Source organism: Saccostrea cucullata, unplaced genomic scaffold (genome assembly GCF_032062105.1).
Source record: "Saccostrea cucullata isolate Sc308-1 unplaced genomic scaffold, CSIRO_AGI_Scuc_v1 ctg11168, whole genome shotgun sequence".
NCBI classification, from domain to species: domain Eukaryota; kingdom Metazoa; phylum Mollusca; class Bivalvia; order Ostreida; family Ostreidae; genus Saccostrea; species Saccostrea cuccullata.
In genome coordinates, this window is record NW_026937934.1 from 14,369 (window position 1) to 38,047 (window position 23,679).

The 23,679-nt window shown below is 32.9% G+C and overlaps 4 protein-coding genes across 4 annotated transcripts; all 4 read left to right on the forward strand.

Moving 5' to 3' along the window:
- The first annotated feature begins 364 nt into the window (after positions 1-364).
- Positions 365-2,260, forward strand: LOC134249090 (tripartite motif-containing protein 2-like). Its single transcript, XM_062731445.1, has one exon. It carries the CDS (start codon positions 365-367, stop codon positions 2,195-2,197), a length of 1,833 nt encoding a protein of 610 aa, XP_062587429.1. The 3' UTR covers positions 2,198-2,260.
- An 8,835-nt stretch (positions 2,261-11,095) lies between these two features.
- Positions 11,096-12,329, forward strand: LOC134249091 (uncharacterized). Its single transcript, XM_062731446.1, has 2 exons — positions 11,096-11,188; positions 11,369-12,329. The coding sequence occupies exon 2, from the start codon at positions 11,383-11,385 to the stop codon at positions 12,256-12,258; it is 876 nt and encodes a 291-aa protein (XP_062587430.1). The 5' UTR covers positions 11,096-11,188; positions 11,369-11,382; the 3' UTR covers positions 12,259-12,329.
- Positions 12,330-14,457: 2,128 nt separating this feature from the next.
- On the forward strand, positions 14,458-15,727 carry LOC134249089 (uncharacterized). Its single transcript, XM_062731444.1, has 2 exons — positions 14,458-14,531; positions 14,659-15,727. Exon 2 carries the CDS (start codon positions 14,673-14,675, stop codon positions 15,555-15,557), a length of 885 nt encoding a protein of 294 aa, XP_062587428.1. The 5' UTR covers positions 14,458-14,531; positions 14,659-14,672; the 3' UTR covers positions 15,558-15,727.
- Positions 15,728-18,940: 3,213 nt separating this feature from the next.
- On the forward strand, positions 18,941-22,457 carry LOC134249092 (uncharacterized). Its single transcript, XM_062731447.1, has 3 exons — positions 18,941-19,279; positions 19,414-19,553; positions 19,678-22,457. The coding sequence occupies exons 1-3, from the start codon at positions 18,973-18,975 to the stop codon at positions 20,683-20,685; spliced, it is 1,455 nt and encodes a 484-aa protein (XP_062587431.1). The 5' UTR covers positions 18,941-18,972; the 3' UTR covers positions 20,686-22,457.
- The last annotated feature ends 1,222 nt before the right edge of the window (positions 22,458-23,679 follow it).

Sequence of the window (23,679 nt, forward strand, 5' to 3'; positions counted from 1 at the left end):
AATCTTATTTGCTTTCCATTACTTATAGTAGTAGTAGTATTTATAGTAGTTGCTATATTTTTAAAAACTGGCACAAATAGGGAATTTCTGTCTATCTGAGAAATGAAAAAAAACCCAGGTAATTAGTTTTCACGATGTATGAATATGTATTTATAAAACTCTGATGGTCGCAATTTGTTAATATTGACTGTAAAAAAAACCCCAATGATTTATGTTTATAAAATGAATTTTATAAATTCATATTGCTTTATGAAATATATTTATTTACACTTACCCCTTTTGAAAAAAATTTAGTTGTGATAATGAATGTTTACGGTACGTGTCACTATGTTTCACACAAAACGAAAGTAGATTCACATTTATCATGGCTTCGTCCAAAGATCAACAAAGGGAAACAGAGAACGACACAATTAAATGTCCACTTTGCTTCGAACCATTTACAGAACCTAAACTACTGGATTGTTTGCATACTTTTTGCAAGGAATGTCTTGAAAAGCTTTGTGAACATACTGGAGATAGAAAGACAATGTTGTGCCCCCTTTGTCGACATGAATTCTCGATACCTAAAAACGGCATTGACGGGATCAAACATAACTTCTACATGGAAATGCTTCTCAAAGAAAAAGAAGCTCTGTGTCAAGCATGCGAGAACGGCGACAAAGCGACACAGCGATGTTTTGATTGCGATCAGAACCTTTGCACAAATTGTTACAGGATACACCAAAATTTGAAGACAACCAGGTCGCATCGAAGCGTTGATATAGGTAATGAAATCACAGGAATGCAAACTCAGACTTTTTATTGCCCAAGGCATAGTGGAGAAGAACTGAAGTTTTTTTGTTGTCAGTGCGAGATTAATATATGTCGTGATTGTAAACTTACGAAACACGAAGGGCATAAAACTGAAGACATAGATATCATTGCTGAAAATTCGAAGAAGGCATTGGAATTAAAACTGGAGAATTTGGTGAACTTAAATGATTTATTGCTTTCAACGGCAAATGAAGACATAATGAATGTACAAAAATATCTTGATGGTGAACGAGAGAATTTGATTAAAGCTATCGAAGAACAGACAAATAACATTGTTGAGCGCATTAGAACTATTGGGGGCAAAATGGTCAGCGAAGTAGACGCTCATTTTGAAAAGGAAAAATCGTATCTGGACGAAAAAAAATCTTTCATTGTTCAATCCACTGTATCCCTAAAACGTCAGTGTGTCTACATTCAACAAGTTCTGAAACATGGGGTACTACCCGATGTAACACAAGCTAACTCTTCATTGCATAACTTGAAAATGAAGGAACTCTGCAGTGAACAGTGTGCAGTAAATTCTTATACTCTTCCAGTATTTGTTCCCTCTGGGTTCGAGACTCAAATCCCAAAAATTGGAGATCTAGATTTTATAGCAGTCAATCTAATACTAAAGGAAAAATTTCGATTTAACTGCGATTGTCCCGTCAACAACGTGATTTCAGATATTTTTTCATCACGGGAAGGTACACAATCCTGGATTTTGTATCAACACATAAATTATGTTCCAAAGCAACTCCGGGAAATAACGGGCGGTCTATATTCAGAAAGAGGAGACTTGGTTTCAGTGGTCAGAGGAAATATAAATAAGATTTTATTTAAATCTTCTGGAGAGGAGGTGCATTTTACAAAAGTACAAACGTGGACCTCATATGAAAAACAGAATAAGCAACAAACGCAGTTTGTTAGACCAGATATCCGTGCTGTTACCTTGAACGAAGAGGGTGAAATCATGGCACTTCTGACAAAAAATCGTGTAGAGACTATCGGAAGCAGAGGTCAGACCTTAAAAGTTGTTGAACTGAATTCTGTAGTATCTGCTGATAAAATCGCATTCGGTGGAAATCATGTGTACTGTTTAGACAGATCAAGACACAGTATTGCATGCTTTACGAAAAACTTTGATTTCGTTAGAACTGTTGGTCCACCTAAGCCGTGCTTGAATTCTTTTGATCCAATATCCATTTGTTGCGATGGAAAAGGAAACGTGTTTGTTTGCGATTACCAGAACGACCGTGTCTGTTGCCTTATTGGATGGCAATTTATAACTGTTATTAGAGGGATTCACCGACCTGTAGCAGTTGCTGCAGACAGCCAAGACAGACTCTGGGTCGGGAAGCAGAATGGAGAAATTGTAATTTACGAAATTAAGGAAAAACTCTAGACATCAGTATTGAATCTCAGAGGTTGTTCTAGTAACATATTGTATGGATATAAGAGTACGACAATATTAATACAGAAAAAAAAAAAACATCTTTAAGGAATATACTCTTACTTGGAGGTCTAAAAAATACAAAATGATTTAAATCTACTTAGAGGTTCAAGTCAGTGGTTGAAAGTTTTATTTATTTTACTACGGAATTAAACCCATTGACAGGATAGCCAACATGCATTGACCCCTAAAACACCAGAGACCTGCCAACCGGTCGCACCCGCTGTTTGCTTCTTTTCATGGCGGGGAAATAACAGTCAATCCGTCAACAATTGAAGTGTGTAATGAAAAGTTTAACAATTAGCATGATAGAAGCTGGATATCCAGATGTTGAGCTAAATCCAATTTTTTTTACAATACAATTGCAATAACGAATCTGACAACCAAAATTTACATTTATATTAATTATTTCATGCCTTGTCAGCTGGAATGATTTCAAAATGTCTGTTTAGTCTTTTTGGTGAATTTATAACTTATAACGTTATAAATAAAATTTAACGTTACTATTTTTAAATGTGTAATTTGTTTAATGAAAAAGATGTGAATATAAATCAAGTGTTATACTTCATCAAATATTAGAGATACGAAAGAGTATGGCATATATGTTTCATATTTGAATATTTTACCAAAAAAGAGGTTAATGGTAATGTAATAAAGTTTCATGATAAACTTGATGGTTGTAACTTTTCAAACGTCAACCTCCTTTACAATATACCTATGTCATCTATATACAGGGTTTATATCTTTCAACTGATTACGCAAGAGCATGTTCTACATATATGTACAATTTCTAAAACAAGGTAAATTATTGACAAACAAGTTGATGAAACAAGAATATCAGCAGTCACGTTCAAAGTCATCATTTCGTAGGTTTTAGCCGATGAAATGTCCACGTCAGCAAATACAATTTATCATTGCAGACAGACGTTGTTCATAATATTGTTAAACAGTTTACACACTGAGTTGTTGACGGTATTTTCATTATCTCCCAATCACGAGAAGGAACGCACGTCGGGTATGACCGGTCGGCAGGGGATGCTTATTCCTTCATGGCACCTGATCACACCTCTGATGTTTCGGGGGTCCGTGTTTGTTTTGTTCATGATTTTTTTATTGTTGGAATGGACTTTTGAGCTTAAATATTTTTCATTATCTCCACATTTTATCAATAGATTTTACATGCTGTCAATGCTATTGTATCAACCAGAGAACATAAGAAAGGATGACTTTTAAGACTTTTGACATCATGTTTCATCATCTTGCTTGTTAGTTGCTTGCGTCGTCAAGAAACCGTTCGTATGTAGAGCATGTTCTTGCGTATCAAATCAGCTAAGAGACATAAACCCCATAGAAACATATAGCAATTGTTTGTTTTAGAGGTATTGCAGCAACGGGGAATAAAGGGAGTATCGCAACATAAGTAAGGGCATTACTAGTTGACTACTAGAAAAATGAATACCTTTATATATCACAAAGTTATGTTGTTAGATAACCATTAACGTCTTTTTCTAGATTTTGTTTATTTGTTTGCTTGTTGTTTGTTGTTTAACGTCCACCTCGAGAATTTGTCACTTGAGGCGCCACCACTTGCCATTGGAAAACTGCAAATTTCTACCTATACCCCGTACTTAGGGACATTGAGCAATGAGGGATCTTTTTTGTACCAACACCTACTGCGACACGGAACCTCGATTTACACAGTGTCATCTGAAGACTCGATCTCCACGTCCCGTAGTGGATTCGAACCGGCGACCGTAAGTATCAACTCCTTATTCAGCGAATCTACAGCAGACTGAAATAGAATGTGGTAATCTTTATTTCAAGTTCACTGGGATATATCGAGTCGATATATGCACATGAATACAATAATTATTGTTCTTTGATTGATTGTTTGATTTTATATTGTTTAAATAATTGTTCTTTGAAAAACGTCGTCAAAATGTCGAGGTGAAGGTCATGGCAAGTTTTTTCTTCTTCTCACGCAAATGTTTATGTTAAATTCTTTTTCAAATAAATAACAAAATAGACCATCTCATAACGGTTCGCAATTGGTATTCTTTGGAACTCCAATAGACCGGATGATTTTACCAAAATCAGTCTACAAACTTAAAACTTTTCAACTTTATACACAACCGTGTGCCCCCCCGTTTAATTAAAGTCCAGGCTTTTTGATATCATTGACAGCTGCTTTTTTTAAAAAATAAAAATGGAACTCGTAAGTTTACTTACCTGGTCATTTGCAAAATTACCTGGTATTTTGTTAAAACACATTCTGATTGCACACACAAGTTCTCTGAAGTTGGCATCAAAAAGATGCTTGAATTTCTAACTGACAATATCTAAGTGGGTTTTGGAGACCAGACACTATCAATCAAAAACTCGGACATCCTTCCAACACCACCCCTTGAGTACCCGTATTCACAATTAACCAGAATGCTTTCCAACAAAACAAGTTTATAACTGCATATGTAAAAAAAAAAAGGCTAACACAGATAAATCTTGCCCGATTTCAATAAATTTGAGTTGAGTTTATTGAAGGAAAACAATTATTTAGGAGAGGAAACTTAAAAAAAAACCCCGTTACTTGAATATTGTGTGGTCTTAATTTTTATCATACAAAAATACATTGGTTACTCAGTATATATAGACCAAAAGTATGACTATATCTTTCTATTCAATTTTTGGAAGACTTTTCAATATAACTGATAAAGTATTGTTCGAGGGATAATCTGTATTGGACTTCAGAAAAAAAAGAAAATTTTTAAACAAAATCATGAAGTGCCTACGCTGCCATAGGCATATGGAGCAATTATTGCTCCATTTACCCATTAGCGGGTCAACACGTGCTCTTTACTTGTTTTGTACATGAATGTGGATCATGACATATATTTAGATCGACAACGTGTACACCACAGGTAATATCATAGGTGTATTACATTATGTAATATGTTTGTAGACTTTCTTGCCGTACATGGCAGTAAGTAGCAACAATGGTTTATTTGACAGGCTTCCTCAAGCCCTATAGAGCACTATGGCATAGACACTCCAGGCTTACAATCATTATCAGGAGTATATCAACACCTGATTGAAATCAGTTTGGGCAAGAGCAAATATAAACATTACATAGTGCAAAATTAATAATGATAACTTGCAATCATAGATTTGTCCTGTTGGTTGATAAACTTATTTCTACTGTAGCAGATGTAGATTTAAATACTCGTAATATTTTAACCTGATGTATTGAACGTTATCTTATAGAAAATAAAGTTTTTGTCAAATCGAAACTAAAATGATATATAAGGGAAATAAATCACGTTTTAAACTAATGATTGTATAAAATCAAACAGAAAGTAGAACTGTATTTTTTTGAAGTGATTTAATTTACGATATAGCTCACTATAAAATTGTAAAATTGCATTAAGAATTTATTTTTAAAGAAATTCAACCTACACAGGAAAAATGTCCACATGTGTTGAACATATGTTAAACATGTGTTTAACATATATTTTTTACACATGTAAAACACATAAAAGGAGCACACATGTATAGGGTGTTTATTTTTACACATGTTAAACATATGTTTCACATGTGTTTAACATGTGTAAAAATAAACACATTGTATATTTATACATATGAAACATGTGTTAAACATGTGTTTTATACATGTTATACTTTATATGTGAATTATACGTGTATAATATTACTGTTGTACTTATTATCATTTTTATACTTTTTTCATGTCTGTCCACATATGTGAATCATATGAAAAGGGCAGCATATGAGCATATGTAAGTCATATGAAATAGTTACATGTGTTCTCTTTCAATATTTATCACGTACAAGGAAAAACACATTCTTGTACACATTTAAAAATCAGATATTTCTTCTTTAGATGAAAATCCATTACATTCCAATGATCTATCTTCATGGGTTAAATATTTGAAAATTAATATCTTAAAATGCTTACACAGCTTTTTTGATAAATTATTTTCATCAAGAGAAATAACTTATTTTTCAGTGTACTTTCTAAACAGGAAAGTATACAAACAAGTCAGTAGCATTTGTCGATACATATATTTTACATATTCTAAGTTGAGTACAATTATAAGATTTCCACAAAATGATTAAATAGTTAAACATGCATACATGTACAAATGAATAACATAATTAGTCCATGTACTTTTTTATAATTTATATGATTTGACATGAAAGTGTCCAAGGCAAAATTGAAATATCACATATAACATTTGTCATGTATTCTCTATTGTAAATTTATGAAAAATCAAGTTATTTGATATTACAGCATACAAATAAGAATGGGAATTAAATCTTTACAGGTCAAATGCAGACAAGATTGTGTACATCCTCCCAATTTCATAATTATTTCATATATTTTCTTGTTCTTTTTCCTTCTGTATCTTTCAGTTTTCTTCAGTTGTCCTCCCTCTGATCTTCCATGAGCTTGACCATTTTGAACTCTCTTTGAACTGTACCCAAAATGCAAATCCACCATTTCTCCCTTTCCTGAACAATTTCTTTGTGGCACAGAATGGTCTCTACAAAAATTTCAAAAGTAAAAATAAAACAATTCTTAAATTACAAAATCAATTCTACAAGTAATATTAAAGTTCAGCAAAATGTATGCCCAATTCACCAACATAGATATGATAAGAGATAAAACTAATGTTATATATGCTATACTAGGTGTTTTGTGGAATCCTATGATGTAATTTGCAAGATAATTACACTGTTGGAAGATATGCTTCATAATAAAGTCATAAAAAGCATTTTTTTTTTGATTTTGACAATTAAATTTGGAATGTTCAAACAGTATTACTAATTCATATTGCCAAAAATTAAGAAGATTCTGACACAAATATTTTATGTTTGGACAAAAAATACTACAGAGAAGTAGACAGGCACAAAAATAGACAGTGTGATTCCAGGATATCCCAAATGTTGTTGGGAAGAATATAACAAAATTTATTTAACAGTGTGTAGTTACCTTAATTAAGCTTTTAAGCAAGTCTTCGATCTTGGGATTTATTCTTATGAGACGCTGACTGTATATTGAACCTGTAAAACAAATATTCATGCAGTAGATATCTTCTAAGCATAACTAAAACTCAATTAAACTACAAAACTACAACTACAAAAAAGAGAGAGTACATGTTTGTAGGTTCTTAATAGTCTTAATTAATATCTTACATTTTACCAGAAACTATGTTCTCTAGTGTTGGAAAAAAATAATAAATGTCAGGTAATGAATACCGGTACATAATAGATGTAAATATCCAATGGATTAGCTAGCTGATGTACTTTCAACAATCAACACATATGCACATGTACTTGTACCTTGATAGTTGGATGTCACTGTTATTATTAATTTTTAACTGAAATTCAAAAATTCAATAACCCCCCCCTCCCCCCTGAAGTCATTTACATTGCATGTACCAGTTTCATAGACCGGTCGGCAGGGGATGCTCACCCCTCCATCGTACACGATGCCACTTCTGAAGTTTTAGAGGTCCATATTTGCCATGCTCCTAATTTGTATAGTTTGGATTTTTGGGTTTTAATGCTGTTCGTTATCACCAAATATTTCATTGACAGATATATGAAAGGATCATCTATCTTTGAAAAATCAGTTATATTGCCTAGGATTGAAAATAAAAAAAAAACAACTGCTAAGTGATTGAATGTTTAGATAAAAATGAAATGAGATTTTCCGAGATTTTGATAAGAAAATGATATTAATTTACACCACTTTTAAAATAAATTGTAAAACAGTTTGTCTGAAGGTTCTCCTTTACAGCAGTTCTTATTTTCTGTATGGGGGTAGTGATGAGGGCTCGATAGGTCATTTGCTGGATCCAGGAATTCATCTTTGCTTTGAAGGATTTTTAAAAAGAATCCAGACAAGTACGTTAGATTGAAAACACTTTGGTTGACCAGTATATTAAAAGAAGTTACTGAAATGTAGTTCTAACGAATTCCTTCTTTGAAAAGTGTACTTTGAGAATATGTAAGAATTAAATCCAAGTACTTCCAAAATACAGTTTTATATATTAATGAGCCTTACCAACAAAGACGGTAAAGGGACATTTTATGATTCGTTTAAAGCTATACATATGGCGTATCTAAACTAAAAAAAAAAATCAAGAATGGATAAAATGTATCAGATCCATGTTGAAATCGAGAATTAAAAGATTGAGGAGCGATATGAAAACCATCTATCCTTTTGTATTCAATAATTCAGAAGTGAAAGGAGAATTAGATAGATCACATGATCAGTAGGTACTGGTCCCTACTGAAAAAGCAGGTAACAACATTGTCTTTGTTTGTAAGGTTTATTATAAAAATAGTATTTAGGAGAACTTGGATTTAATTCTACAAGTGGTAATCCAACTTAAACTCATAGTTCCTATTCTAAGGAAGAAATTCTTCAAAATTATACGTCAGTTTTGAATAAATTTATTATCCCGAAGAACCAAAATAAATTTGAACTACCATATATATATATTGGATTCCGAAACTTCATAAGAATCCTTACAAACAAAGATACATTGCGGGTTCCAGTAAATGTTCAACCAAGCCTCTTTCTTTATTCCTCACTAAGATATTGACAGAAGTGATGGAAAAACTTCAAGAGTACTGTGCAACGAATATATTCAAAAAGTAGTATGAATCATATGTGGATAATCACAACCATTCCCAACGATAAATTAAAGTCCAGGCTTTTTGATGTCATTGACAGCTCCTTTTTCAATAAAATTAGAACTTGTAAATTTACTTACCTTGTCATTGGTCATTCACAAAATTATTTTTTTAAAACCACATTCTGATTGCACACACAAGTACTCTGAAGTTGACATAAAAAAGATGCTTGAGTTTCTGATTGACAACATCTATGTGGTTTTTGGAGACCAGGTCTTCCGACAATCTATTGGAATCCCCATGGGTACAAATTGCGCTCTGTTATTAGCAGACTTATTTTTGTATTCATATGAAGCAGAATGAATGCAAAATGTTATGCGTGAAAACACTTGCTGTGGCTTTCAACTCAACATTTAGATATATGGAAGACGTATTGTCAGTAAACAATGGTAATTTCCATTCCTACGTCGATACGATATATCCTGGTGAGCTAGAGATAAAAGATAGCACAGAGTCTGACACATCTGTTTCATACTTGGATATTTTACTTGAAAAGACATTAATGGTAACCTAAAAACCAAGCTCTGTGATGACTTTAACTTTTCTATCGTAAACTTCCCTTACTTATGCAGCAATATACCTTAATCACCTGCATACTGCGTTTATATATCTCAGTTGATTCTATGCGCAAGAGCATGCTCTTTGTAAGAACAATTTCTAAAAGAATTGACAAACAAGTTGATGAAACAAGAATGTCACCAGTCTCATTTACAGTCATTTACAGTTCTATGGTCGATACAAAGACCTTGTCAGCAAATACAATTTATCATTGAGTCAAATACTGACTGACGTTTTTCATACTTATTGTTAGCCCATTATTTATACACCGAATTCACGACGGATTTTTTCCATACCGATCATGACAAGGAACACGGTGTGACCGGTCAGCAGGGATGCTCACTCCTCCATGGTACCTAATCCCATCTCTAATGTTTGAAAGGTCCGTGTTTGCTCTGCTCCTGTTTTGTATTGTTTTCATGAACATTGATATTGAATACTGTTCGTTATCTCCATATCCTTATTAATTAATTATTATGCAAGATTTAATATGTAGGAAACATTTAGCTTTTATTATTGGATTTTTTTTCATATATAAACTTTATTCAGTGTATTATACATTTGTACATATCTCAAAGCTTATGTTTTTAGAGCAGTTTAAGGATCCTCTCTACACAAGTGCAATTTTTTTGGACATTGAGAAAAATGTAGTGTATAAAGGAGTTAATATTGAGCTTATTTATTTAATTTTCAATACCTGGGAAAAAAGTTCAAAGACAACACAGTATCAGTGAATAGAAATCACTGTTAATTACTTCATTAGAGAAAATACATGTAAATAACACCTTCAGTTCATTTATTTTGGTCTTTTGAAATGTTGAGAATACTTGAATTAATTACAAATTGAGTAATATAGTGTAAATTTCTATTTTTTAGAATTTAGATCTAAGGGCAGATCACTCTAACTCCAGTAAAATACCTTAGAATCAGATCTCTTTGGTGTGCAGTGAAGAGAGGGTTCTTAATTTTTTTTCTCTTATGATTTATGGAAAGAAAAGTGCATATATTTTACAAAAGAATCGAACTTAAGAAAGATTTTTTTTCGATCAAAAGGAAATTAAAAGTCCAAAAATCAAGTCTTTATGATTTAATATCCGAATATTGATGAGAGAGAGAGAGAGAGAGAGAGAGAGAGAGAGAGAGAGAGAGAGAGAGAGAGAGAGAGAGAATTAATATACCTGTATTGACACAGAATGGGACTTTCCAACATTAGCTTATAAATTAACTTTCAAAGAGTTTCCGAAAAGAATCGGTTTCGGTTTATTTTCGCTGAAACTAGAGGAAAAGTAAACGGAGATTAAAACATTAAATATCTAGCTTTAATAAACAAGAGATAACTTAAACTGTTATCTTAGTTTCAGATGATCAAATGTGTAATAAAAAAAATAAAATGTGCGAAACAATAAATCTAAGCTAAATATATTTATTAAATATCTATTGAGTGCAAAGATATGATATAATAATTGCTTGATTGGGGTTGCATATCGGTTCAAACTTGGTTGGAAACCAATGGAATTGAATATATTTATAGGTACATGTAATCTTTTTCCAGTTTTAAAATTAGAAATTTATTTGCAATCACTTACGTAACTTAATATATATATGAATATATAACTGCAAACTTGAACAGAAGTGGATATAACTAGATTATTTTCTACGTAAGAAGAGGTGAGTTTCTACTATACTGACAATATACTTTGATTAAAATAGCACAATTTCTCAATATTTTTTTTTATCTTAACATAATTTTAGCTGTATGTTTTGTGTTACCATATTACATTTCCCCGTGCAAATAATTGATACATAAGAAAAAAACCATTAGAGCTTTGGTTACTTATTTAATTGCAGGAATATTGTGAGCCATGAGTTCCAAGATCGACCGTTTACGAATAGTCAGTATGAACGCTGCTGGTAGGAACGGAAGGAAGTTCGTCCTCCAGCATCTGATTGAGAAAGAAAAGCCTGAAATAGTATTCCTTCCGGGAGACAACTCAGACAACTCAGGACTTGACACCTTAACACAGACCAGATATAATCACCTGTTAGACCCCGCCTTCAATGAACCAGTTTTCCTGTATGATTCCACGCGACTGAAAGTCAATCAACTTCCGGCGAGATCGCAGTCCTCCCATCCTGTTTGTGACTTTGACAGAGTTCTAGCACCTCTGATAGATATTAACTCGCCGGCCCCAGCTCAAAACGTCGTGAAGCAGTTCATATGCGTTAACTGGCACCGGAGATTGTCTGAGAATGGAGGATCGCAAGTTCTGTATGAAAATGGAAGAATGTATTTGATGTTTGCGCAAAATCTTGCCTATTTTACCGGAAAGGAGGTTTTGATAGGTGGCGACTTTAATTTACCGCCCTCAAAAATCAAAGAACTGATCGAAGAACATAACAGTTTGATCCAGCAAGGCATCGACAGCGTAAAACCACAGTTTAAGAAGTTTGGTTACATGTATTGCATGACCGAGGAAATCCTTCGACCTGAACGACGACTTCGGCAATTAAAATTACACAAGAGCAACAGTTTTAATTCAACAGAAACGAATTACTTTGTTGCCTCTAAAGAAATGCAGCTACTGGAGACCAGACATGAAAAGATGGAGAGTCTCTCATACCGATACACCAGTCTACAATTACAGGCAAGACAGAAGACTGATTCCTGTCCAGAACCGACCTACACCAAAACTCAAATGTATATACCACAAAGGCCTCCAAAACACCATGGGGGTTAATAAAACAAGGTTGATCTGTCAAAATCTATGAAATTAATGATTAGAATTTATGGCTAGAAATTTATATTGTAGAAGCAATTGTGAATACATATTGTAAGACCTAAAAAAAAAAAATTCTATTTGATTTTATAACGTTTCAGTAATAAATGTTTTGTGTTTAGCTTGTAGAGGTTTAGCATTGTGGCAATCTAATTTATACATGTACATTGATTCTTGAAATAAAAAAAAGTAGAACATCAAATAAGTTATCCTGATTTTTGTGATTGTAGTAAAATTCATTGTTTACTTACAGCTTTTAGTCATAAAGTCTCTTTACTGAGGTGGAAATAGAAATTGAAATATGAATTAAGAAGAAAAAAGTAATGTGAATTGGCAATTTATTTATTACTTACATTGTTTTGAATGAAAGACTTTCCTTGGTATTCATACACGAAGAAAATAGCCAAGCAAACAAGGAACAGGCCATACTCAATTTATCAAATGATTCCCAAGGAAACCGCAAACGATTGATTTAGGGTCAGACCCTAAAGACCTTATACATGTACTGAGAACAGACTCAGAAAGCCAATATTTTGATCTTAAATATTTTTTTTTAGTTTTGTTCAATGTATTTGCACACAAATTTGCAATTAGGTATAACGTTGTAATTTTGTTACATTCTCAAATTATTTCAGGAGTTATTTTGATTTGAAATTTTGACTTTATTCCTTTCTCATTGGAGCCTGATCTCAGTAAGAAATTGCGGCATTTTAAAGATGAACTTTAAACTACATGCACAAGGAATGCAATTCTTAAAGGAATGTTTTTCCTGGCTAACTCACCTTAAGAAAAGTATATGAAAATGGGGATAATGAAAAATATTTAAGCTCAAAAGTCCATAAAACCACACAAAATAGGAGCAGAGCAAACATGGACCTCTAAAACATCAAAGGTGGGATCAGGTGCCATGGGGGATTAAGCATCCTCTGCCGAATGGACACACCCGCCGATTGCTCCTATTTTAAATGTCATATTTACTGGAGAACAGCAACAGTTCTTAAAAATTGTGATTTCGTTTGTAAATTAATCAATTAATTATATTCATTAGTATTCAGTCATACATTCAGAATGAAGGAGTTCTCCTTTTTTATGCTTTGTGATCAAGTTTAAGAAAAATGATTTGTAGGAAAAGTATAAAGACTTATTTGTAAATAATTTATGACTTTTTCTATTCACTCAATGTGCACACAAAATACCACAAAACACACCTTTGCAGGTTTAATTTTGTTTAAGAAGAAAAAAAAAATGAATAATAGATTATGCATTAACATGGTAAACAAAGCCTTACAGGCTTTTCTGGAAATGCTTATTATTTTGCGAAAGTTTGAGAGGTTGCGCGGTGATATTTATTCGTATAAAGTAATAAAACTTATAAATATCTGTTTCATTTTGTTTTCCGAGAAATAAAAAGATATTGATTTTAGATAATGCGATACTCTACATAATAAATTGTTGTATCAGCAGAAACATGCGTTTTGTCGAAAATATTTAGCATTTTACAAAAGTATAATGTAAACATTAGACTAACCGTTTTTTTTCTCTGAAATTATGAAACATATCCGTGAAGATGATCTGATGGTTTTTTGGGGTTTCATTTAACAAAAAAAGCCTTAAACGTATATTAAAAAAATGCCCTTTGACCATACTACCGTTCCAGAAATATGTTTTATTTGATAATAATACAAAAAGACGAGTACAGAAGGATTCTACTGAGGTAAATTAGATATTCTGAGGTTTATATACACTGTACTCACGGAATAGTAAATTGTTTAAATGTTTCCTATAAAATGTTAACACAATTTAATCTTCAGTATAGTTTCGATTTAGTTTCCTTGAAAATGGAAGGATTTCTGAAAATAAAAGTTTGGAAGTGCGTTGATTTATTCGATGAAAATATAATGTTTACAACATTAAAAACAAAGAGAGTGATGTGAAGATGTTAATAAGTACTATGCAACAAAACTACATATAAGCAAAATATATCCAGTCAAATATATACATTTTGAACCTATTTCATATGTTATTAATTTGATTGTTAAGGGATCATTTCCTTACACGGAGGAATACAATCTGATTTTTAAGCAACCAATGAAAACCGCTTTATTTATAGAAAGGGACATTCCAAGGTTTATAAATAGAAAGACTATTTTTACATCCAACGTAATATACATATATTATATAAACACTGCGTAACACTGTCATAAATATTAACCAGATATCATTTAGTCCAAGAGGTAAGCTGCCACTTCACTTATTTTATTTATGTGCAAAAAAGCACTTATACATGTAAGTTTTAACAGGTGTAACATTTTTTGTAAGCATTACATCTAATAACTATTTTTGATTTTGAAATAATTACAGGAATAATATAAGCGATGGGTTTCGACACAGACTGCTTAAGAATAGTCAGTATGAACGCTACGGGGCGGAAGGGAAAGCAGTATTACGACTTCCGACAGTCCAACTTACGGCAGCTGGTGGAGAATGAGAGTCCTGATATAATGTTCTTGCCGGGAGACAACCCCGGGCCTGACACATTTACACATACCAGTTATCAACAACTACTGGACCCCACCAACAACGAGACAGTTCTCTTGTACGATTCCACACGACTGAAGGTCCATCAGCGACCGACTGAGCAACAATTCTCAATCCCCAACTGTGATTTTGACAAAGTTCTGACTCCTATTGTGGATATTTACTCACCTGCTCCGGCACAGAACATCGTGAAGCGGTTTATCTGCGTCTCCTGGCACTGGGAACTGACCGCCACTGGAGGATCACAAGTTTTATACGAAAATGGGCGATCCTACATAATGTTTGCTCAACTGCTCGCCTGGTTCACCGGAAACGAAGTTTTGATCGGAGGCGACTTTAATTTGCCATTGACCAAAATCAACGAACTAATCAAGGAGCACAACAATCTGGTTCAACAAGGCATCGATAGCCTAAAACCCATTTTTCGGCAGCTAGGTTACATGGATTGCATGACCGAAACAATCCATCGGCCTGATCGAAGACTGCGGCAACTAAGGCTTCACAAATGTAAGAATGCAAATACAACAGAAACGAATTTCTTTGTGGCTTCTAAAGAGATGCAACTGTTGGAGACCCAACACGTGAAAATGGAGAGTCTCTCATATCGGTGTGCCGGACTACAGCTACAGACAAGATTGGAGACTAATTACTGTCCAGAGCCGACCTACACAAAGACCCAAATGTATATCCCGCAGAGACCACCAAAACACAACGGGGGATAGAGAAAATTCGAAGTTTACAATTAGAAAGTGATCTGAGAGTGTTATATACTATATATTTTGTAGAATTATCTAATCCATATTTGTAATGTAAATTTTGTTTACAGTTTCCTCTTTCTATTGGCTCTTTAATGGAAAATATTTTGATTATTATTAAAGTCATGTTAACTACTCTTGAGTTTGAACAAGTTTGACTCATGGAGGTTGTGACTAGTCAACATGTGATGCTTACTCGTCGTATACTTCTGATCATATCCCTAAAACTTTGGAGGATCCTTGTTTTAAACCCTGTTCTTAGATTAGGATAATTATAGATTCCGAGAGGTCGATCTCTGTTCGTTATCTCTATATTTTCATCCTACAAGTTTTCTTCAACAGAAGTTTGTTAAAAGAGCTTTTTAATAGAGAAAAGTTCAATATTAAAGATAAAAATCAATTGAGTTGGTAATTCTTAAATTAATCTAACGCCATCTGCTTTGCACATTTACAGTGCTGTGTCTAAATCTTACTTGTACTGTCCTGCAACAGAGTCATCTTTAATTAAGTAAGAAAGGTTCTGGCAAAATGATTTCATTTCACAGGATGACTTGACTTTGAATCCTCCTTGTCTCTTATGCTCTGCAAAACATTTCGAACTAATTTGTTCTGGGTACCTTGATTTTATGACAAACTAATAGTAATCAGTATTCCCTTTTCCCTATTCCCGAAGACCATTTGAGGCAGCAATTACTTTTTTACAATCTTTCTTGACATTGTATTTATTTCTAATATTCAAATGAGACGTTGCCCACTCACAAATTTATGTGTTTCAACTAAATGACTTGTTTGCTCTGTAAGATAAAATCTGGAGATAACGAACAATATATGAACCCTCAAAATCCATAAAAACAATATAATTTCGAAGCAGAGCACACACAGCACACATCCCGTAAATTACCAGTGAAGTAATTTTTTCTGATATTTTCAATTTTTGTACCTAAATTTTAAGTAAGATTCTTAATGACCTTCCTTTTCTGATTACAATAACAATTTGGGGGGAAATTTTTGTCACTTCATATGAAATTTGATGATTGACACTTTATCATCAAATAGACAAACCTTCCAGAAATAACTAATCCTGTGATATTTAGCAAGGAAACAAATAATCTTTCATGCGTTTCAATATTAACCCTAATGTTTTGATTTGTCAGAAACCGTCACATGAAACTTATGGAGATAAGGAATAGTATTCAAGCTCAAACTTCCATTTAAAGAACACAAATCAGAAGCAATGCAAACATGAACTTCTAAAACATCAGAGGTGGAATCAGGTGCCATAAGGAGTGTGCATCTTTAACCGACCGACCACACACATCTTGTGCTCCTTGACTAAATCTGGAAATAACAGAATTCAATGTGTAAATAATGATCAGACAATTGGTATGAAAAGATAAGCCAGCATCAGAATTAATGACAGGGTTTATTTGCTGATAAGGGCATTTTATCACCCATTCTCTAGCGTATCGAATCAACTGAAAAACATAAACCCCCTATGCAGGCGATTATCATTTATTGCTTAGCAAAGGAAACTGACATAACTTTTGTTTCACTTCGAGTTCGATTGCAAACATCATATCGACATATAATTCGAAGTTATTAATTTAAATTGAGAAAACATCCTCGTCGTAATATCTGATGTTGAGTTGAAGGCCACAACATATAGATTGGAGAAGGAATATAAAAAAAGTCGTTTTATAAAGGAGCACAATGGGAGTTCCTCGACATTCCAACAATTGCTTGGAAGGCCTGGTCACCAAAGACAACATAAATGTTGTCAATGAAGAACTCCAACATCCTTTCGAAATCCTCAATGTAAGTGTGTGTAGAACTAGAATGTTTTAACAAAGTATTTTCGTATAGCATCAGTCCCAGATGAACATTTTTGAGCAATTTATTTGAAAAACAGCAGTCTAAATAAGACTTACTTACCAATTTATCAATAAACAAGATTGTTGTTTAGACCAAATAATTTGCAAAATGTTGAATTCATACGAGAATCTTTATATCTTTGCAACATTTACTTATAAGTCAATAGTCTGCCTCCTTACAGAAATTGTTCGTACATAAAATATGTTCTTGCGAATCGACTGAAAAACAGGAACTCTATAGGCAGGTGATTATGGACTTTTACTTCATGGACTATTACTAAATGAACTGTAAATAAATTTCCTAGTTTGCTTTTAGAAACGCTCTAAAATTATTTGAAATTCATGCAAAAGTAGTTGATATTAAAAATGATATATGAACAACGGCTGCTGACTATACTTCGAAATGTGACACTGCAAAACCCTTGTCGGTACCCCCTCTGTCGTTCAAATGTCCGCTGAAGTGTTTTGTGAAATAGTCACGATAGCAACTACGACGGGAAGTAGATTTGGAGTATCTTGCCGGGGTATTATCTATTGAAATCTATGTAACATTTGGGAAGATATTATGCAACCGCGTATACAATGAGAAACGCCCTTTTCTTGAATCGTTTTGTTATAATCTTAATGTCATTACTTCTCTAATACGACTGTATTATCCGATAATGATCAGTAATGCCATTTTATTGACTTTGAAATTAAGAACAAAAATTAGGATAATAAACACGTATCAATCTCAGAGATCCTATAAACAATATATAAAATATGAAGATAACAAAAAATAATCAAACTAAAAATTACATCGAATAATACAAAATCGGAGCAAAAACATCAGAGTTGTGATCATGTGCAATGGAGAAGTAAACATCATCCACCGGACAGGACACACCCGCCTTGTGCTCACTAACACGGTCGTGCAAACGGAAAATTTTCAATGTCCAGACAACTGTCCAACATTAAACTTCATTATTAAACTATTTTAACTTCTCTAAAATTGAAAGCACAAGTACAATAACTTTCTCTATATGATAAAATCACTTCATATTTTTATTTATTCAGTTATAAGTATCCTTATTTGCGAATATAACACATAATTTTATTGCCATATGTATAGTAGGCATATAAGCCTGAGGAGCAGATCTAAGAATTTAGAAAAGGTTCCATCACTACTTTCTCACAGAAGTGTTAACTGGCCAGCAGTACCCTTCCCTTAAAAGTTCAGCTTTTGGGGGACTAGTGCACATTAGGGTTTAAACGTGGGTAGACAGTCGTCTTTGCACTGACTGTGAAAAAAATATGAAGCACAAATATTTACTGCAAACAATACAAAATTCAGACTAAAGGTCTTAAACTATGAACTTTTTCTCTTGTTAACAGATTGATAAAGATATGAAATATTGCGATGGAAAACAAATTATGAATATGTTGTGAATTAGTACAAAGTCTGTCTATTTTATCTTAAATTTATTTCCGGTTGTTTTTTTTAAAAAGATAACTCGAGATACTGACATAGCATGCCCACTAAAGATTGCGCTTTAACAAGGTTTATACCCCTAAAAATGGAAGGTACGATTTTAATACACCTGTCAATCATCATAATTCATCTACAATTAGTTTCCAGTTCCTGTGATCGAAATGATGGACCAGCAGGTTCTCCGGAATGTGTGCTTCTAGACCCATATTATTCAAAGTACCAATGGGCCACTTGTCTGACAAATGAATATATTCAGACAGTTTCAAAAGGAAACGCTATTTGTCGAGACCACTCTGCAACTTACTGCTATTACCAGTGCATGATGGAAAGCTATGAAATTCCTGATGGTAAGTAATGAAAAAAAGTTGCTGTCCTTCAAAAGGACAATACTTGACCATAGGCATACCGGGGTATATTTTAGGAGTAAAAATAAAATAAAATAACAAAAATCAGTGTTGTAATATAACTTTTACATTTTAAGGTGATGTGCATAATGAATGTGCGTGTGGAATTGACGCCCCAAAGGAAACTCAAGCTCTACTGACAAACAAAACCCAACTCCCGAGTCATTGTTTCAGTCCATCGGGTAAAGACTGCAATTGGTACAGGGGCTGCTTGGAGGTAAACAGTTTTGAAACAAATCAAATAATGGTTTTCATTCTTCTCAAATTGTATTATGAATTCAAATAAAAAATATAATGTTTAAATTCATGCTTGAATTATTGATCTCTCTTTGTCACAATAGAGGCGATTTCCTTGCAAACAGAGTCAACAAACATCATATGCGATAAACAACGGTGACAAGTTTTGCAACTTGTATGAAGAACATTACAAAAAGTTTTCAATAATGGGTCAGCAATGGATTGATGCCGTTAGGGGGTGTTTACAGGTTGCATTGGTTCCACTCCTTCGTCCATACTTCAATATTTCATGTAACGATATAAAACAAACGGCATTCGATTCTCATGTAGAATGCTACACAAACCCAAGAAAAAATGCTCCATCAGTTTGTGACTTAACAATGTCGGACAAATTTCAAATTGGATTTACTGTTATACCGGGACTCTTTGTAAACTGCTTTCAACATTGGCATCTTTGCAAAGATATTTTTGCATCAGCTTATCAATTATGGAAAACACTGAAGACCTGCTACTTTAGCAAAAACATATTGTCTGTTGCAAATAATGTTAAGCAAATTCAGGTCGTGTATTATGGTTCCACTGGTCAATCTAGATATCTTACATCAGCACCAATTACGGATGATTTCTCAGCTGGAGCTGAACTCATAAATAAGATTGCAAACCAAATGGAATGGAAATCAACAGGTGTGTCATGGATAGCGTACTTCCAAGACAAAATAAAAACAGACAAGAAGTCTGTGATGCAACATTTAAATATATTAATTGCACCCAGTAAACTTTATAATTTGAATGACAATACAAACGTTTCCTCGCTGGTCAATGTAACCGAAGCTGTAGAGGAGGTAACAGACGCGTTCCGTAATGGTACCTTTACTTCAGATATGATCAATGGAATTTCAATCGTCAAATACTTTGTATGTGTCGATAACAACTGCATGAATAAATTTTTGGAATTTGAACCCCTGTCGTCGGCTATGAGAAAGGCTTCAAAAGATAAGTTTTGGTCGCTATCAAATACAATTTTGATATCAGGCGGGAGCTCGTTGTTATTACTGATATTTTTAACAGCAATTCTCTGCATGAGAAAAAGAAATTCAAGTAATATTGTTTGAAACTTTTAACTTTTATACTTTGGGGGTGAAGATGTATGATTGCTTTGAAATTTGTTAATCGAAATACAATTTAAGTTTTTTTTAATGAACTCTACTCTGCAATTAAGTGATATCTTATGAATATATTATATTTATTACTTTAATATACTAATGGGTCAGATAAAATATTTTTGATATGATGGATAGTTACATGTAGTTTATTAAAAAATACAACAAAAAATACATGTATAAAAGGGAAACATATTCATATTAGTATTTGAAAATCTTTCTAGTTGGAAATTACAGCAGTTTGAAAATCTATGGCAGAAAGACCTCTGCTTTATTACACCGTCAATGTAACTATGATATATATCTATATAGTATATTACTTTCGTTTTGCAATATATATTTTCTATATCTTGTACTTTAAACACATGAAAGATAAAAAAAAATGTTCTATAGGATCCTAGTATTCAGACACATCAACTAGTCAACGTCAAGTACATTTATTCAAAGTCTTAAACATACTTCCTCTGTCGTCTAACAAAATGATTTAATATTAGGTGTATACTTAAAAAAATGACGGAGAAAATTTTTTGTTTTATTCTGCAGAAAAGACTTCTTACATAATATTCAAATAGTTGTTGTGAGTGGCAGTGACGCCCATATCCCGAAGGAGTATTGGGTACAATGTACAATGACCGGTTGGCAGGGGATGCTTACTCCTCCATGGCACCTAATTCCACCTCTGATGTTTTGGAGGTCCGTGTTTGCTCTGCTCCTATTTAGTATTGTTTTGTGAACTTTTGATCTTGAATACTGTTCTTTATCTCAATATATTTCAGAATTAAAAGTGGATTTTGTTAAAATCACTTGTTCTCTGTGTTTGTAACTTTTTTCTTCTGCCCCGAGAAGGTAAATAGCATACAAAGTATTGTCAGTCTGACATGTTTATCAATTAAAGAGTGCAATGCTATAAGATAAAGGACTATGCTAAAGGTTTGTGCTTATTTAAACTAAAGTCTATGATAGCTGCTGATAGAATCGCATTTGATGGAAATCATGTGTATTGTTTAGATAGACTAAGGCAAAGTACTGATTGCTTTAACAACTTTTGAACCAATATCTATTTGTTTTGATGGAAAAAGGAAACAAGTTTGTTTGCGATTACCAGAACGGCCGTGTCTGTTGCCTTATTGGTTAGCAATCTATATCTGTTATCAACCAAGACAGACTCTGGGTTGGGAAGTAGAACGGAGAAATTGTTATTTACGAAATTAGGAAAACTCTAAAAAATCATCATTTAATCTACTAGATTGCTTTTAGTAACATATTGTATGGCTATAAGTGTATGACTATATTAAAGCAGAAAAAAAAAAACATCTGTAAGGAATATACTCTAACTTGGAGTTGTTAAAAGCAAAATAATGGAAATCTATTTTTAGGTTCTAGTCAATGGTTGAAAAACATTTAATTTTACTACAAAATTTAGTCTAATGAAAGATCGCCAATATACACTGACCTCTAAAACCTCTAGATGAAGAGGTGGGATCGGGTATCATTGAGGATAAACTATTCACTGAAAACAGGACACACCCACCGTGAGCTTCTTTTCATAACTTGGAAACAACGGATAATCCGATTTAGTGTGTAAATAACACCTGTTTACAATTAGTATGATAGAAGCTGGATATCTAGACATAGAGATAAATCCAATTTCTTACATAATACAATCGCAATAACGAACCTTACAAACAACATTTACATGTGTATTAATTGTTTCGTGACCTGTCAGCTGGAATAATTTCAAAATGTCTGTTTTCAATGAATTTATAATTTATAACGTTATAATCAAAATTTAACTTTACCATTTTAAAGTTTGTAATTTGTAAAATGAAAAAGTTGTGAATATAAATAAAATGTTAAGTTTCATAAAATGTTTTATATGCAGTGTTTTTACATTGTTAATTTCAATTCAATAAAAATTTGTAGTTATCCGAAGCATGTTAAATAAAGATCGTGTTGTTTAAAAATTATTGAATTAGAATTTCATACAATTAGTTAGTTATGACATGTGTTCATTGGCAATTGAAAATAGTTAAAATTGGTGAAAGACAGTCCAATATTTCGGTGGAAGCGCGAGGTTATGGTAATTTTAACCACGACCCCCTTCCTCCTCTGATGTACAATTATGTTAATGGAAAATATTTGTAATTGGAAAAATTAAATTTGTTTTGGCTGTCTTACCATATAGATTTGATGAATTTTTCTTCATGTAACCTGTGTTTCTATCCTGCAATTAACGCATCATATGAATTTGATTTTAATCTATTCCTGTAAGTAAAATACAAGTGGCTCCTCTTTTTGTACACCACCTTCTTTTTGCAAAAATTTTGTAATCATTATTTATCAGTAGAAGTTATAATGTTACATATCTAAATTGAAATATTATTCAACATTTAACCTTATCCCAGCTTTTAATGCACATTGTGCTAAGTAATTGTATATGATGCATCCTTTTGTTTCACTCCTTATCATTTATCTTGGCAATAAACTATATATTCACTCGGCTCAAGTTTTTCTCTTTTTTTGAAGTGGTTCAAGCAACAAGAACAAGCTTCAGAAAAGGCTTTGAATTTGTATCCAATTTCTTTAAAGCAACGAATTGCAACTTTTTTTGAATATGTTGCAAAATTGGTAATAATTCAATGCAAGAAAAAACGTCTGTTGCATGATGCATATTTGCGATGGAAGAATTATATTCATAAGCTCCAATTGAATCAAAATTACATTACTGTTGTCCTGTACAATAATGATTTCTGATATAAAACTGTGTATTGAATTGTATATAGAAGTCTTTTTCCTGCTTTATTTTAGTCTAATTGTTCATACAGGGTAAGTAAAATAGAAATTTATCATAATCATAACAGATTTTAATAGATAAATAAAATTTTCAAACATTCAGCTCATATTGCTTTAACGAAAAAGTTGTGAGTATAAATGCATATAAGTTTC